At 47.5% G+C, this 16,691-nt stretch overlaps 1 protein-coding gene across 1 annotated transcript; it reads right to left on the bottom strand.

Annotated features, from left to right (window-relative positions):
* Positions 1-605: 605 nt before the first annotated feature.
* Positions 606-16,525, bottom strand: LOC115834056 (succinate dehydrogenase [ubiquinone] flavoprotein subunit, mitochondrial-like). Its single transcript, XM_030808841.1, is given in 10 exon segments — positions 606-691; positions 3,470-3,592; positions 6,216-6,283; positions 6,285-6,311; positions 6,313-6,366; positions 8,504-8,668; positions 8,986-9,129; positions 10,014-10,175; positions 10,906-10,992; positions 16,368-16,525. Coding segments are annotated over 10 exon segments (957 nt in total). The 5' UTR covers positions 16,431-16,525; the 3' UTR covers positions 606-627.
* Between the last annotated feature and the right edge of the window lie 166 nt (positions 16,526-16,691).

Genomic DNA, 16,691 nt, shown 5'->3' with positions numbered 1-16,691 from the left:
TTACAGGCATGAGCCACCGTGCCTGGCCTGACTTCTCTGTTTTTTTAAATATAAAAATGTAAAACCTCTAAAGGCCATACCCGCAGATATTTAGCAAGTGTCATTACATTAAAGAACAGGGTCAGGCAATGAAAGAGCTGCAAATTGTTTTACTGAAAGCCAAATAACCCACACACTTTGAAAGCTGCCAAAAACCTCTGTGGGTATCAGACACGACACCCAAGGCCCACATGCCGACTTCCGGTTGGGTGTGTCTCTCTCTCCCATACTCCGTCACATACTCACACACACTAAGAGAAACTCTGTTCCACAGATGTGAGAAAGAAACTGGCTAAAATTTTCAAAATGTAGGTCTTTAGGAAGATATGACAGACTAACAGATGCCTGCCAGCAGCTGACAGAGGTGGCTGTGCACGTGTGCCTGCACCCGAAGGTGAGGGCGAGCGGTGCTGAAACTCACAGAAACAACCCCGGCCCGTGTGCCCGCTCAGACAGCGATGGTGGTAAATCACACGCACCTTCCTTCACGGATCTCCAAAGTCATCGACCGAGACACCACATCTCTAGATGCCAGGTCCTTCGCGACAGGGGCGTATCGATCGCTCCATAAACCTTTCGCCTTGACTGTTAATGAGAATCCCTCCCTCTCCACGACATCCTTCCGTAATGAGACAACCAGCACCGTATATGCCTGCAAAAAATCACACACATTTAAAACCTAACAATTGCTAGGTCTCTATTTCAAATGCATTATTTTTTTCAAGATATTTTTTGGGGGAGAGAGGAAAAAGATATGCAGAAGGCATTATATGCAAAACTGAATAGAAAGAACAGTTAAGATACAGTAGAAAGTCTGGATAACAAAAAGCACGGACAAGGCTGACAGCTGCAGCAGAGGCTGGGGCAGAGCGGCGTCCCCAGTGAGGAGAAAGGCCGGCCCACAGACCTCTGGCCAATACTCTGATTACAGCCCGGTGTACATCGCATGCCTCAAATTTTGTTTTAATTTTTGAACATTCTTGCCGGGCGCGGTGGCTCACGCTTGTAATCCCAGCACTTTGGGAGGCCGAGGCGGGCGGATCACGAGGTCAGGAGATCGAGACCACGGTGAAACCCTGTCTCTACTAAAAATACAAAAAATTAGCCGGGCGTGGTGGCGGGCGCCTGTAGTCCCAGCTACTTGGAGAGGCTGAGGCAGGAGAATGGCGTGAACCCGGGAGGCGGAGGCTTGCAGTGAGCCGAGATCGCGCCACTGCACTCCAGCCTGGGCGACAAAGCGAGACTCCGTCTCAAAAAAAAAAAAAATTTTTGAACATTCTTTTGCACTATGATACTGTGGTGACTAGTTAAGAATACTAGCTTGGAGAATTCATATCTAAATTACCCAAACAGTGGCAAGAACAGTAATAATGATTATTTTAGGTAATATTTACACTGCACTTGCTATGGGCAGTTCTAGCTGCTTTCCCCATATTAACTCGTTTAAGTCTTACAACAACTCTGGGTGTACGACCCCCTTTCTCAGTGACAAGCAAATTAACGCTTGGTAACATCCAGTCATGCAGCTGAGGACAGAGCTCAAACCCAAACCTGGGCAGTCCGGCGGCCTGTGCTCCAAACAGCGGCTCTGTGACTCCTCGTGCGATGAGAAACAGGGCGTGCCAAGCTCTCGAATTTTAACAAAGGACATAGAAAACCCTAAACTAAATGTATTTTAAAAGCTACAATTTTTATTAGTATACAAAAAGGGCAATCTTGCTTTTAAAACAAGAATGTGATTCTTGCATCTCACCTGCCTTTTGATTTTCTAAGTTTCAGTGCTCTTTTTTCTGTGGATTACTTCTCACATATTGAAGACAAAGCATGAGAAGTGGAGCTCTAAGCAAATTACAGATGGAATTCAGGGCTCAGTGACATTTTATTGATTAAAAACAGCAATAAAAAATACAACAGGCTGGGTGCAGTGGCTCATGGCTATAATCCCAGCACTCTGAGGGGCTGAGGCAGGAGGATCGCCTAAGCCCTGGAGTTTGAGACCAGCCTGGGGAAAATGGTGACACCCTGTCTCTACCAAAACAAAAAAACCCTCAAAACTTAGCTGGGCATGGTAACATGGCTGTAGTCCCAGCTGTTTGGGAGGCTGAGGTGGAAGGATCGTTTGAGCCTAGGAGACAAAGGCTGCAGTGAGCCAAGACTGCTCCACTGCACTCCAGCCTGGGCAACAACAGAGCAAGACCCCGTCTCTAAACAAATTAAAAAAAAAAACACCTACAACAAATTCATTTCTTGTTTTCTTCCCTTCCAGGGATCAGAAAGCTGACACTGACTAAGAGAAGACACAGGTCTGGTTCTTTAGCACCACTCCAGGGGTCTCCGTCGTCCACAGGTCAGAAAAGCAACCCAGAGAAGTCCAGGACGAGTCACCTCGAACAAGAGGCAGATGTGTGTGTGTCTCTCTCTGACTCATTCGAAGAACCTCCCCCAAACTCAAGACTTCAACTGTCATTTCTGTGTTAATGTCTCCGAATTGCACATTCGTAACCGCAACCGTCAGACGTCCCCAAGACGAGTTTACCTTCCCCACAACAAGCTCCCTCAGTGGTCATGTGGGCTGAGCCCAACGCCCAACGTCACATAGGGTTCTGTCACGGCTGTGTCCTAACTTCACATCCCGTTATCGCAGAAGCTCCATGTTCTCCTACAAAGCTGAATCTGCCTGTGCTGCTTCTCGCTTCCACGGCATTCTCCCAGCTCTCAGAATGCTCACTCAGTAAACCCCAATGGAGACCCTGCCATGTGCTGGGCATGGAGCACCCCAGTTAACGAGAAGACCTGCCTGCCCGAGGAGCTGACGACCTCGCTGCGAAGAGGGACACTGAACAATCCCTGCTTTACTTTTTTTTTATTTTGAGACGGAGTCTTACTCTGTGGCCCAGGCTGGAGTGCAGTGGCGTGATCTTGGCTCACTGCAACCTCTGCCTCCCAGGTTCAAGCATTCCTCCCACATCAGCCTCCCAAGTAGCTGGGATTACAGGTACATGCCACCACGCCCAGCTGATTTTGTATTTTTAGTAGAGATGAGGTTTCATCATGTTAGTCAGGCTGGTCTGGAACTCCTGACCTCAGGTGATCTGCCCGCCTTGGCCTCCTAAAGTGCTGGGATTACAGGCGTGAGCCACCGCGCCCGGCCTCAATCCCTGCTTTACTGCTGGCTTTAAGTATCAACAAGGCAGGGTTTAGGACTCTTGAGAAATGCGTAAGACCGGTGGCCCAAACTGCCTTAGGGGAAGGGAAGTGTGGGAAAAGTCTCCTTAAGGAAATGACATTGAAGTTAGGACCTGAGAGCTGAGGAAGCCGATCTTTGAAACCATGTTATTACATAAAACTATGGAAAAGCAATGAGTAGGCACCACACGCTTACGAGACACACACAAGCCGAACGCCTGCCGGGCAAGGCGTCCTGCCCTACCTGTGGGGTGGAACTGAACAAACTCTAGGTCCTGGCAAGGAAGTCCCGCCCTGGTGATCATGGCCGTGCCGTCGCCGGTGCTGGTGTGGGCAGATGTGCAGCTGAAGTAGGTGCGCCCGTAGCCTCTGGAAACAACAGACAGTAGTGACTGCACACAGCGGCCCACGTCCGGACCTCCGTCATGGTAGATCACAGAATGGACACGGCAGCCCCCCAGGCACGTCATTCTCAAGTGCTGTGTGTCACACAACTCCCCTTACTACACCACACCCCCACACCATCAACTGGGGGCCACGCCAGTGGTGCTGCACCCTGTGCAGGTAGGAATTAGAAGCCTAGGATCAGCGAAAGGACTTCCATTGTATTTTATTTATTTATATTGAGATAGGATCTAACTCTGTCGCCCAGGCTGGAGTATGGTGGCACGATCTCGGCTCACCAGCAACCTCCGGCTCCCAGGCTTCAAGTGTATCTTTCGCTCAGCCTCCGAGTGACTGGGATTACAGAGTGTGCAACCCACCATGCCCAGTTATTATATTTTGTTTTTAGTAGAGATGGGGTTTCGCCATGTTGGCCAGCTGGTCTGCGAACTGACCTCATCAGTGAATCCTCCCACTTTGGCCTCCCAAAGTGCTGGATTTACAGGCATGACCAACGTGCACTATCGGCCCTATTGTATTTTTAGGTTCTGGCTGTTCAAAGGTTTCCCCAATAAGCATATACTACTATTTATAATGAAAATTTTAAAATTTTATGGATTTTTTTTCCCCCAGATTTACTGAGGTAATGATTGATCGAATATAAAAAAAAAAAAAACTATATATAATAAGTGTACAGGGTGATGATTGGTATATCTCTTGTGAAATGATGACACAATCAAGTTAATACACATTCTCACACTCATACAATTATCCTTTTTTGGAGATACAAGACGCCTAAGTCTACTCTTCACACAATTTCAGGCTATAAATATTAACTCTAGACACCATGCTGATATTGATAGTAACTCTAGCCAACAGGCGTATGTTAACCTCTAGCCATCCACGTGTATAATAATTATAGCACTGCTACCAACGCCATGCTAGTAAATATTAACTCAGCCACCATGCGTATAATATTAACTACTAGCCACCATGCTGTATACGACTAACCTAACTCTAGCCCATGCTGTATATATATTAATCGCACTTTGTTACACTCTCAGCACATGTGATATAATATTAACTCTAGCCACGACTAAATGCTGTATGACGTTAACTCTGGCCACCATGTTGCATAATGTGAACTCTGGCCACCATCTGGTATGACGTTAACTCTGGCCACCATGTTGCATAATGTTAACTCTAGCCACCATGTGAATGTGCTAACTCTGGCCACCATGCTGTATAATAATTAACTATAGTCACCCGTGTGTCTATATCAGACTTCAGAACTTCACCCTTGTAACGGGAAGTTACACTTTTAATCAAGCATCGCCAGAGTCTGCATTCCCCAGCCCCTGGCAAACCACTGTCCTACTCTGTTTCTATGAGTTGTGACTGCTTTAGAATCCACATGTGAGTGACAGCAGTATCTTTCTTCTGTGCCTGGCTTATTTCACTACACATACTGACTTTGGGTTCACTCACGTTGTCTCACATGACAGGACCTTTGCTTCGTTTTCATAGCTGAATAGTATTCATGTTGTGTATACACACCAATGTCAATTAAACACAACACATATTTAGGTTGTTTCCATATCTCGGGTATTGTGAATAACGCTGCAATGAACATGGGCCGTCCAGGTGTCTCTTTGAGCTTCTGATTCATGCCCTTTGGATATACACCCAGAAATGGGGTTGCTGGAGCCACAATGGTAGTCCTGTGAATCTTTGAGGAAACCTCCAGATTTTTCCATAATAGTTGATCTAATTTAACATTCCCACAGACAGTACACGGTTCCCTTCCCCACTCCTCACCCAACACTTGCTCTTTTTGTCCTCTTGGTAACAGCCATTCTAACTGGAGCGAGATGAGATGATACTCGCTGGGGTTTTAATTTGCAATTTCTCTGGTGCTTAGTGATGTTGAGCATTTTTTCATACATCAGTTGGCCATTTGTACGTCTCCTCTGGAAAAATACCTATCAAGTCCTTTGCCCACTTTTAGTAGGGTTTTTTTTAGTAGGGCTTAGTAGGTTGCTTTTAGTAGGGTTTTTTTTTTTTGCATTTTAGATAGTAAGATATTATTAATATATGGTTTGGAAAAATATTTTTTCCCAAACTGTAGTTTTGCTGATTTTTCCTTGGCTGTACTGACCTTTTAACATTTAAAATGGTTAAAGTAACTGACAGTGTATAAAATTAAAGTTACTTATTTCATATGTGAAGAAGGACTTATCCATCCCAGGAATCAGTATCAAACGGTACGCTCACTATAAAGCAAGACAAAGATTTTGCAGAAAATCCATGTGACTCTTCGGACCACAGTTTCCCTCACTAAAATCGGGAGAGGTAAGCTGTGAACCTGATGCAGCCACTAACCCGTCTACTGAGGGCCATGCTTTCTCATCCCGAGGCAGGTGCTGCTGTCCTCACCCTTTACAGGTGAGGAACCAACGGCTGGGAAAGGCCATCACCCTCACACGGTTATATCAAGGCCTGTGTCTGAACTGTTTATTCCTACAATGCCTCGATTTTCATTAAAATAAACCTAAATGAAATTTATTCATTTTTGTAAATGAAATAAAGTAGAATTAGATTCCTACCCTGTGGCAACAACAGTGTTCTTTGCTCTTATGCGATGGATGGACCCGTCCTCTATGCACAGTGCGATGAACACCACGGCACTCCCCGTTCTCCATTCAGGAGATCCAAGGCAAAATACTCCACAAAATAGCTGGTATCATATCGCAGAGACTAAAAGGAAAAAAAAGGGCAGGAAGTGTTAAGACCTTTAAGGTTTTAAGGTGATATCTGCTCATGTGAATAGGTGAAAGAACTTGATCCAAATGGACCAGGTAAGTCCAAGGAAATCAGCAACAGTGTCAACAACACTGTCAGAGCCCGAGAGGGCATTCCAACGCCGAGCAGCACAAACAGTGTGCTACAGAAACGCAGCAGCAACAGCTCCTATTCTGGTGACACATTTCCTACTTCCACACAACCCGAAGAGGCACTCCACACTGTCCGGTGGCCGCATGCAGCTCTGCTCAGTCTGGTGTCAGAGTGAGGTCCACAGACCATGGGGTCACAGCCCAGATGGGAGCTGCTGGCAACACATAACCATTTAATTAATTAAAATAAATCAAAACGTTCAGCTCTTCAGCTACACCAGCCACATCAGCAACAGCCACATGTGGCTGGCAGCTACCAAAGCGGATGGTTGCAGACCAGCAGATTCCCGGTGCCCCAGAAAGGTAGGCACTGGACAGCGCTGCCCACCTGGACCTGCTGTTCCCTCAGCCAGTGCAAGTTGCTCTCGTAAGCCTGGGCCAGCTCCCCACATGACAGCTCCTGCTCCGGACGGAGCCAGTGTCTCCTCCCACCACACACTTGTCGATCCACTCAGCCAAGAGAAGTCACTGGTGTCCTAACAACTTGCAAATTAATGATCCATCCCATTCATCAGAAAACAACAAAGTTCAGAATATTGATTACTCTGAATCAATACTGTTCAGAATATTATTGGTCATGCCAAAGTTGACCCCGATTACCAGTAACTATTGTCACCTCAAGTCTTTGTCCAGTGATAACAGTTAATATTAAAACAATCCATGGCTGGGTATGGTGGCTCATGCCTGCAATCCCAGCACTTTGGAGGCCGAGGCTGGTGGACTGCCGGAGCTCAGGAGTTCGGGACCAGCCTGGGCAACATGGGAAACCCTGTCTTTACTAAAACACAAAAAATTAGCCAGGCGTGGTGGTGTGCGCCTGTAGTCCTAGCTACTCGGGAGCTGAGGCAGGAGAATTGCTTGAATCTGGGAGGTGGAGGGTTGCAGTGAGCCGAGATCGCGCTGCTGTACTCTAGCCTGGGTGACAGGGTGAGAACTCCGTCTCAAAAACAAAACAAAACAAACAAGCAAAACCAATTCATTCAGGAACTCAGAGGTGGCCAAAAGAGCCTTAAATACTTGTTCTTTTTCTTTTTTGTTTTTATTTATTTATTTTTTTTTGAGATGGAGTCTCGCTCTGTCGCCCAGGCTGGAGTGCAGTGGCGCCATCTTGGCTCACTGCAAGCTCCACCTCCTGGGTTCATGCCATTCTCCTGCCTCAGCCTCCCAAGTAGCTGGGACTACAGGCGCCCACCACCATGCCCGGCTAATTTTTGTATATTTTTAGTAGAGACGGGATTTCACAGTGTTAGGCAAGATGGCCTCGAACTCCTGATCTTGTGATCTGCCCGCCTCGGCCTCCCAAAGTGCTGGGATTACAGGTGTGAGCCACCGCACCCGGCCTGTTTCTTTTTCTTTTTTTGAGACAGGGTCTCCTGTTGCCCAAGCTTGAGTGCAGTGGTATGAACATGGCTCATTGTAGCCTCAACCTCCTGGTCTCAAGTGATCCAGGAGCCTCAGCCTCCTGAGTAATTGGGATTACAAGCATGTACCACCATGCCCAGCTAATTTTTAAACTCTTTGTAGAGACAGGGTCTCGCTATGTTGTCCAGGCTGGTCTCAAACTTCTGGTCACAAGTGATCCTCCTGCCTTGGCCTCCTAAAGTGCTGGGATTACAGACGTGGGCCACTGTGCCTGGCCTGCTTGCTCTGTTCTTGTATGTTGAGTGTCTCATATCCCAAGTTAAAACCTGGTATATAAGATTATCAATTCAACTTTCCAAAATAGATACAAGAAGTAACATTGCCTTAGGGGCAGCTCCTCAAGGCACATGTCTGGTCCTGTCACATCAACAGTCGCTGCATGTGTCCCACACCGCTGTTCTCTGTTGCTTTTTACGTAATCTCTGGCTGACTCACTGGGCACGCTAACCCATTCCCTGCTGTCACCATAAGCCCCAGAACTACATGTCCTGTCTCAGGTGGACCGGGGGCAGCCTTACCCTTCCATATAAGGTATGCAATAGCGAGTGGCCGGTCCGATCAGCCACACAGCAGCACCGATGGGCCTGTCCGCCCTTTCCAAACTTGAGGCTCTGTCCACCAAATGCACGCTGATAAATCTTTCCATCTTCAGTTCTGCTAAATGGCATGCCGTAATTTTCTAGCTGGGAAAGACAAAAACAAACAAAAACCTTATTACCTTAAAGGAGTCAAGATATTCATAGCTAATCTACACTAAACAACTTTAACACAAATCTGCAAACCCAAAGTAACCTATTCTGTGAAAATGTCAACACTTCATCAAAGAGAAGTTTTCTTGTTACATGTAATGCATAGTTCATGACAGAAAAAGACTCCTCTTGTGAGCCTTGCTAATCCCCATTCTTTCGGCTGCCACAGCTGCCTCAATTGCTTACATTTTTTCCCGGACTCTTGTACTAGAAACAGACCACGAGAGCACCCAGAGCCTCCCGCCCATCACCTCGACCACAGCGGCAGGGGCCTGCTCTGTCATGTAGTGGATGGCATCCTGGTCCCCCAGCCAGTCGGAGCCCTTCACGGTGTCGTAGAAATGCCACCTCCAGTTGTCCTCCTCCATGTTCCCCAGAGCAGCATTGATTCCTCCCTGGAAACACCAACCACTCCTTACAAGCCACAAACAGGAGCCCCAACTTTGTCTTCCAGGCCCAAATCCACCCACTGGGGGATTCAGAGAAAGCCAACTACTCACACGGTGACTCCCAGCGAGGGCTGACCTCAGCAGAGGAGCAGGGAGGCCTGACAGATCCCAGATCACAACCCCTCCCCGACTCACCCAGTGATTCCATCCCTTAGCCTCAGTCTCCTCATCTGTGTGGTGGAGACAGAGGGAACTGCAAGAAGGGCTGACTGGAGCAGTGAGGGAAAGGCTACCTGTAATATGCTTATTACCTAACATATCTGGCACAGAAAAGGTACTCAACAAATCTTTCCAGATAATTTTATTAACAAATCTTCCCAAAGGCATTTACGGGCATGTGTTAAAGAGCAGAAGTGCTTCCTGACAAGTAATAAACTCCACGCTCAGAGTCGCACTCCCCTGTACCCCTGCTTCCTTTGGCTGTGTGTGCCCACCACCGTCTTACCCCTCAGAGAGTCCCAGAAGACAGCAGCACAGGGACAAATGAAACCCTTGCCCTTTTCTTCCCCAACCTAAACTCTGATTCCTCCTCTTTAGATGATCTCCTTTTCTTAAGGTGTGGGGTGGCGGGGGTGGGTGGGGAGGGTAGTAGGCGAGATGGTCACAGAAAACCCAAGTGTGACTGGAGTCCCAATTAAGAGTGACAACAAGGCTCCCGCCCTTCAAAGTCTCCAGGGAGAGACCCCTGAGAGGGTGAGCTCAGTGAGTAAGGCACAGCAAGAGGCCATGTGGCTGGCACGGGGAGGAGGCAGGAGCCTCCCCAGGTAGAAAATGCGAAGCTGTGCAGGACCTGCATGGAGTGGGAGCACGGTGGGGCACCTTTCTCTTACCTGCGCCGCAACAGTGTGTGACCTGGTAGGAAACAGCTTTGTAACACACGCTGTATTAAACCCTGCCTCAGAAAGGCCAAATGCGGCTCGCAAGCCTGCCCCTCCAGCGCCTACCACCACTGCGTCGAATTCATGATCCACTACTGGATACTGGGCAGAAATCTGGAAAAGAAAAATTCACCTGTCAATCACATGTTCCACTATGCCAAACATGAAGACTCTTGTGACAGTGAAAGAGCCTGACAAACATAAAAGGAGCAACTGCTGGGCACACAGGGCCTCCATCCTGTCCTGGGGCTGAGCCCTGAACAGTGCGAGGAGAGGTGGGCACATTCGCACCTGGAGAAGGGACTGACAATCAGATTCTATGAATGGTAGAGGGTCTATCCCATGGGATCAGACTGAGGACCACAACTCTACTTCAGGGCCGTGCCTATGCTTATGCCTGAGAAGGTGCCAAGGAGTATTCAGTCGCTATTGTGAGCTTATGAGAAAAGAACTTCTCAGCAAGTTTCAGTTTTCCAACAGAGAGAGAACAGGCACACTCAACACCAAGGAACCCACACCGGAAGGGCCCCACGGTCCTATTTTCAGTAGGATTTTATCATCTATCACAGCAGATACTGTTCATTTTAATTTATTCCTTTACCTGACCTAAATTTAAATCTAGTTTATAGATACATAAGACATACAACTAAAAATGTAAACATTTATGTTTATATTTGTACTTGCAATTAAGTATTATTACACTGAAAATAATTTCAGCATGCACTGGATACCTATAAGAAATTTTTGTCTTATGTCTATGACTCATATGAAAACAAACTGGTATAGATCCTTACCTCCTAAGCCAAAAAAATCATTTATAATGGAACAAAAAGCATGAACTTACAGAATCTGAAACTTTAGCAGATGTCCTCTTGTTCCCATCAACAGTGAAGTGAAAACCTCGGGTTCCTGTTTGCAACACTGTTGGCCACTGGAGACACAGAAGACACAGATCCAGAGGGTTAGTGTCCTGAAGGAACAAATGCTGCGGGAGACAGTAATTCAGATTTCCCCTTGCAAATTGTTCACCTTCTTATGTACCCAGGTGCTCCTGTGCATCCAGAGAGCTCAGCTGGGACACTCTACTTAACCCTGAAGGCAGCCCAAGGGGCAATGAAGGACTGAGCCCCCAGGTCCTCCTTTCCACCCTGACTTGGCACTCTAGAAAACCAGGATGAAGCTTGTTTCCAAACAGGATACTCACTGACTCAGATACGAAATGAAAAAGGCACACTTCCTCTGTAAAGTCTTAATTTATGCTACTTATGGAGAAGGGGAAAGACATCTATATCGTATTACTGTATGTGGTATTTTGCAAATAATGAAGCATTTCAACTGGCTGCGTCATAGCCCTTTCCACATTACAGTTCCAATCATCCGTGAGGGCTTGCGGTCAGTTCAAAAGGCACTGGACACTGAATCAGGAGATCTGTATCCTGGAACAGTAAAAGCTGACAGCCCAGAGGGACGAGGTGTCATCCCTTCATCACACAGGAGGATGTCAGATGCACACTCTCCCCTGCCTGGCTGCTCCTGGCTTTTTCCTGGCCAACATCTACAACTTGACACATCTTGCTACTTAAGTTTTCCATCTTAGAAATCTTTACCCAAGAAAACTGGTTTTGGTGTTTAGTTTTTAGTGGCTCTGTGTGAGAGAGGTGACACTGTTCATATGCTAAGGTTGGCCAGCCATTTAGGGGATACGTTTTCCATTCTGCTGGCTACATTTTAGAAGACCACTGAATAGTCTCAGAAATATCATAAAGAATAGTTTTAGGAGCTGGGCATGGTGGCTCATGCCTGTAATCCCAGCATTTTGGGAGGCCAAAGTGGGTGGATCACCTGAAGTCAGGTGTTCAAGACCAGTCTGGCCAACATGGCAAAACCCCATCTCTACTAACAATTAGTCGGGCGTCGTGGCAGGCACCTGTAATCCCAGCTACTTGGAAAGCTGGGGCAAGAGAATCGCTCGAACCCAGGAGGCACAGGTTGCAGTGAGCCTAGACTGCGCCACTGCACTCCGGCCTGGGCGACAGAGCGAGACAACGTCTCCAAAAGAAAAAAAAAATAAGAAGAAAAGAAAAGAAAAAGAAGGCTTTAGGAAATAATACAATCAGAAGAGGGGATGTGAGGGATGTCTTCAAGTATTCAGAAATACTTGCAATTCAAAAATTACTTATTATGTGGGATAAAAAATTATTCTTCATTTCTCCAATTTCTAGTCTCTGTTTTTATTGACATAAGCTAATTTCATTTTTTCTTTTTTCAGAAAATGAATAAGAATGAATATTCTTCTACCTTAGTATAATCTTTTACATGCTAAAATCATATTTTAAGAAAGAAGTCTTTGAAATAATTTTAATACAAACGTTCTTGAAAATTTTGTAAAGTGCCCTATTAACATAGGTAATAGCACCAATAAGAACAGTACATTATACCAAATGTAAGTAGAAACAGGGAAATCACTCAATGTTTATTTGTTCTTTCTAGGATGTCGATGTGGAATACCCACTGCCCACCCCCCACCACACACACACAGAGCTAGCTTAAAAGGGGCAGCTAGTATAACACAATTTCGAACAAATTATCACGCCATCCCCCTGGGGAAAAGGACACTAACCCTCTGCTTCTAAATCTAATCTGGGGCAGATATTTGAATTTGGAAAGCCCAACTTTAAGCCAATATCAGTCTTTAGATAAAACTAGTTTTGACACAAGACTAGTCTTTTGTGCCAATTATTAATTTTTTTAGGAGAAACTATCAAACATTTCCTCTAAGAAAAAAAATGGGGAACATATAACTAAAAGGAATACTTAGACCTTGCTTAACAATAAAGAATTTCAGATGACTGAATTAGGAAGTGGAGGGGGAAAAGTAAGAAGTGCAGAGACTTTATTATCCGAAATGTAGCAAAGTAAGGGGTCCTCATCTAATAAAACGCACCTATAAATCATGAGCAAGAAACTAATCTGCATGTACAATCTACACAATTACAAAAGCAGCCAGTGAAGAACCTAAAAACGCACGACTGTATCAGGAAGAAGCGGAAGCAGGGTAGTTTAAGTGAACTAAATCCCCTCTCCAGGCAAGAAGTCTAAAACTGATAAAAATGCACCTGCATATCCACTAAAGAAACAGAGGTATTACAAATACCAGGAGTCAATATCAGAAACAGGAATTGCTTTCATGGAAAATGAACTGGGCAGGGAGGGGGGAGGTATACTCATTGATTCTTTTACAACTGCGTGTAATTATTCTCACTAGAATTTTAGTGTTTATTATTTTAAAAACAGAGATACTTAAAATACAGTTCGGCCGGGCGTGGTGGCTCACGCCTGTAATCCCACCCCTTTGGGAGACCGAGGCGGGCAGATCACGATGTCAGGAGATGGAGACCATTCTGGCTAACACGGTGAAACCCCGTCTCTACTAAAAACACAAAAAAATTAGCCGGGCATGATGGCGGGTGCCTGTAGTTCCAGCTACTCGAGAGGCTGAGGCAGGAGAATGGCATGAACCCGGGAGGCAGAGCTTGCAGTGAGCCGAGATCGCGCCACTGGACTCCAGCCTAGGTGACAGAGTGAGACTCCGTCTCAAAAAAAAAAAAAAAAAAAAAAAAAAAAAAAAAAAATACAGTTCACACATGGTTACTGTGCATAGGCTGTGAGCCCTGGTTCACAAGAGCACCACCAAAGGTTTCAAACATTACCCACGGAATCCTCACTAACCCCATGGAAAGACGGAAGCTCAGAAAGGATTCAAGTCGGCCGGCTGGCTCTGGATCCTGGACTTGCCCCCTATCTAAAGACCCTTGGGAAAAATCTCTGAGACTCCCAACTAATATTAATATCCAGGCTTCATATCAAAACTAAGTCACAATTTTTCAAATAAATCAGGAAAAACATCATGAAGAATGCAGAACGGAATCCATCGTTGTTACAATTATCCCAAGAAGCAAGGCAAAAGTTTACTACCACAATGGCCTAAATAATGTATTTCTAGAACACCATTAAACATATTCAGAACAATCTATTCAAAGAAAAAAAATCAATTTGTCCTAGAACAATATATTGTATGTTCATGTTAAGGGATTTGAAAAACTTCACCGGAAGTAAGCAGTTAACCCAGTAACTATTTAAGTTTCTTGGTTTTACTTTTCCTCTGATTAAACTGCTTTTGAACAGTTTGCAAGCTGTGTCAGTGCAGTGGGCCATAAAAAGAAACCAAAAGCAAAATAAGTCTGATAAGTTCGTCACTTGAAAGCAGCTGTGGCCGGGCGCGGTGGCTCATGCTTGTAATCCCAGCTCTTTGGGAGGCCGAGGCGGGTGGATCACGAGGTCAGGAGATCGAGACCACGGTGAAACCCCGTCTCTACTAAAAATACAAAAAATGAGCCGGGCGTGGTGGCGGGCGCCTGTAGTCCCAGCTACTCGGAGAGGCTGAGGCAGGAGAATGGCGTGAACCCGGGAGGCGGAGCTTGCAGTGAGCCGAGATCGCGCCACTGCACTCCAGCCTGGGTGACAGAGCGAGACTCCGTCTCAAAAAAAAAAAAAAAGAAAGCAGCTGTAAATACAGAATGATCAAAACACCACAGAACTGGCCAAAATGAGATTAAAAAATTCTCTCTGGTCTTTACTGAAATTATCCTCAGCATCTATTTTCCAAACACATTTCTCAGCTGGCTATCATGAATTTCTTTCTTTTTTCTGCTAATTTGATTATGCTGTTCCTTTGTAAACTCCAATTCTTCAGGAAAAAAAGCCTATCTGAAATGCCGATAAATATACTGCTTGCAGGCAGAATCTCTGTAGGGAAAGCTAACTTCATCAAGATAAAAACACTTTTACAAAACCCAAGACTAAATTTTGGTTCCATTTTGCTATCTTGCCATCTTGTCTGAGGTGCCTGGGGTCTTAGTCTGCAGAAGGAACACTGGGCACCATCTGGGTTGAGGACAAAGGCACTAGCTCTAGCTTTTCTCCAATCACAAGCTACCATTTCCCCTAAAAAGCCCCACTGACCATGGGCTTTACTTCCTGCTTGTGGACGCCCTCCTAGCAGCTCTTAAGAGCCCAAGATGCGGCGGGGGTCTCTGCTCAGTCAGCACCAACCACAGCAACACACTAGAACGTTTAAATGCTTTCTGATGTTGACAGGATGGCTGTATGACTAATCCTCACATTTAATTCAACGAGATTTCTAATAACTACTTCAAAAAGGAGAAAATTGCACAATTACAGGCATAATTCAAATCAATATTGCTGAATGCCTTCGTTCCTATTGAGATTTTTACTCTGCAATCTAAAATTACTTTGTAATTAAGGAGGTGGGTGGGTAAGTTCATTTAAAAGAACCGAACAACTAAACCTATCCAATTTAGCTTGATTAAATAAAATCCTTTATGGCCGATTCTGAAGATGCAATCGTAGAGGGCACATTCAGACAAACTCAGAGAGCAAGGCTTCAGGGAAGTGGAACCCTGACCGTCATCCTGGACTAAACCGAGCCCGGCCCTCGAGGCACTCAGCGCACAGGCAAGCACAGGTCCCGGCGTCCTCGCCCGGTCAGTGCGCTGAACTCTCCGCCTGATTTTTAAAAACTGGCACAGCTGCTTTTAAACACTGGCACATTTTTGGTGGCACAAGGGCCACCAAACAGGACCCAAAGTAGAGACCCTTAACTTACAAGGTCTCGAAGTGGACATGCACAGATTTGCGCTTTCTGGAAAGGGGAACTGCAAGCCCAAGCTCGGGCGCGCCGCGCTTCCCACCGGACGCCCACCCGGCCGAGCCCGGCCACGCCTCGCACCCACCCGGGCGGTTTCACCCGCCCCGCCAGCCCCACCCACGGGCTGCGGGCGGCCCCTCGGGACAACCCGCACAGAGGGCGGCAGAGGCCCAGCCAGGGCGGCCACCGGCCGCTATCCGCCCGGGTGACCTTGGGCAGACACGACTCCTCCCCGAGTCCACCCGCCAGGCACTGAGGCGAGGAGCTACCTCAGCCCGCCGGGTCCCCGGACCTCAGGCCCGGACCAAGGCGGCGGAGGGGACGCCCAGCAAGCACGCAGGGTCGTGACCTTCACCGGGACGCGGACTACCTACTAAGGACCGAGCTCCCCGGGCCCCCGAGTCCGCCCCGCGGCTCCCCCTCGCAACGGCCCAGGGCTCTCCCAGCCCCTTCCCCATCCCGGGACAGGGGGCGCGGGGACCCGGCGCCCGCTCCGCTCGGACCCGCTGGGGACCGTCCCGCTCCTACCGCCGCCTCGGCCCCCGCCTGCCCCGCCCCGGTCCGCGGCACGGACTCACAGCCTTGGCCAGCGCCAGGCGCCGAGCCCTCAGCAGCCGTGACAGGCCCCGGACTCCCGACATGTTTGTTGCCGCCGCGCAGTCCCGCCAGTCCCCGCGCAGACTGCGCCTGCGCACCACTCCGGGGTCGAGCTGGGGGGAGGGGGAATACTGCGCCTGCGCACCACGCTGGGGTCGAGCTGGGGGGGAGGGGGATACCGCGCCTGCGCACCACGCCGGGGTCGAGCTGGGGGGAGGGGGATACCGCGCCTGCGCACCACGCCGGGGTCGAGCTAGGGGGAGGGGGGATACCGCGCCTGCGCACCACGCCGGGGTCGAGCGGGG

This window comes from Nomascus leucogenys, unplaced genomic scaffold, assembly GCF_006542625.1.
Source record: "Nomascus leucogenys isolate Asia unplaced genomic scaffold, Asia_NLE_v1 000630F_157028_qpd_obj, whole genome shotgun sequence".
Lineage (NCBI taxonomy): Eukaryota > Metazoa > Chordata > Mammalia > Primates > Hylobatidae > Nomascus > Nomascus leucogenys.
Note: the sequence above shows the minus strand (reverse complement) of the source record. Positions and strands in the feature narration are given on the sequence as shown.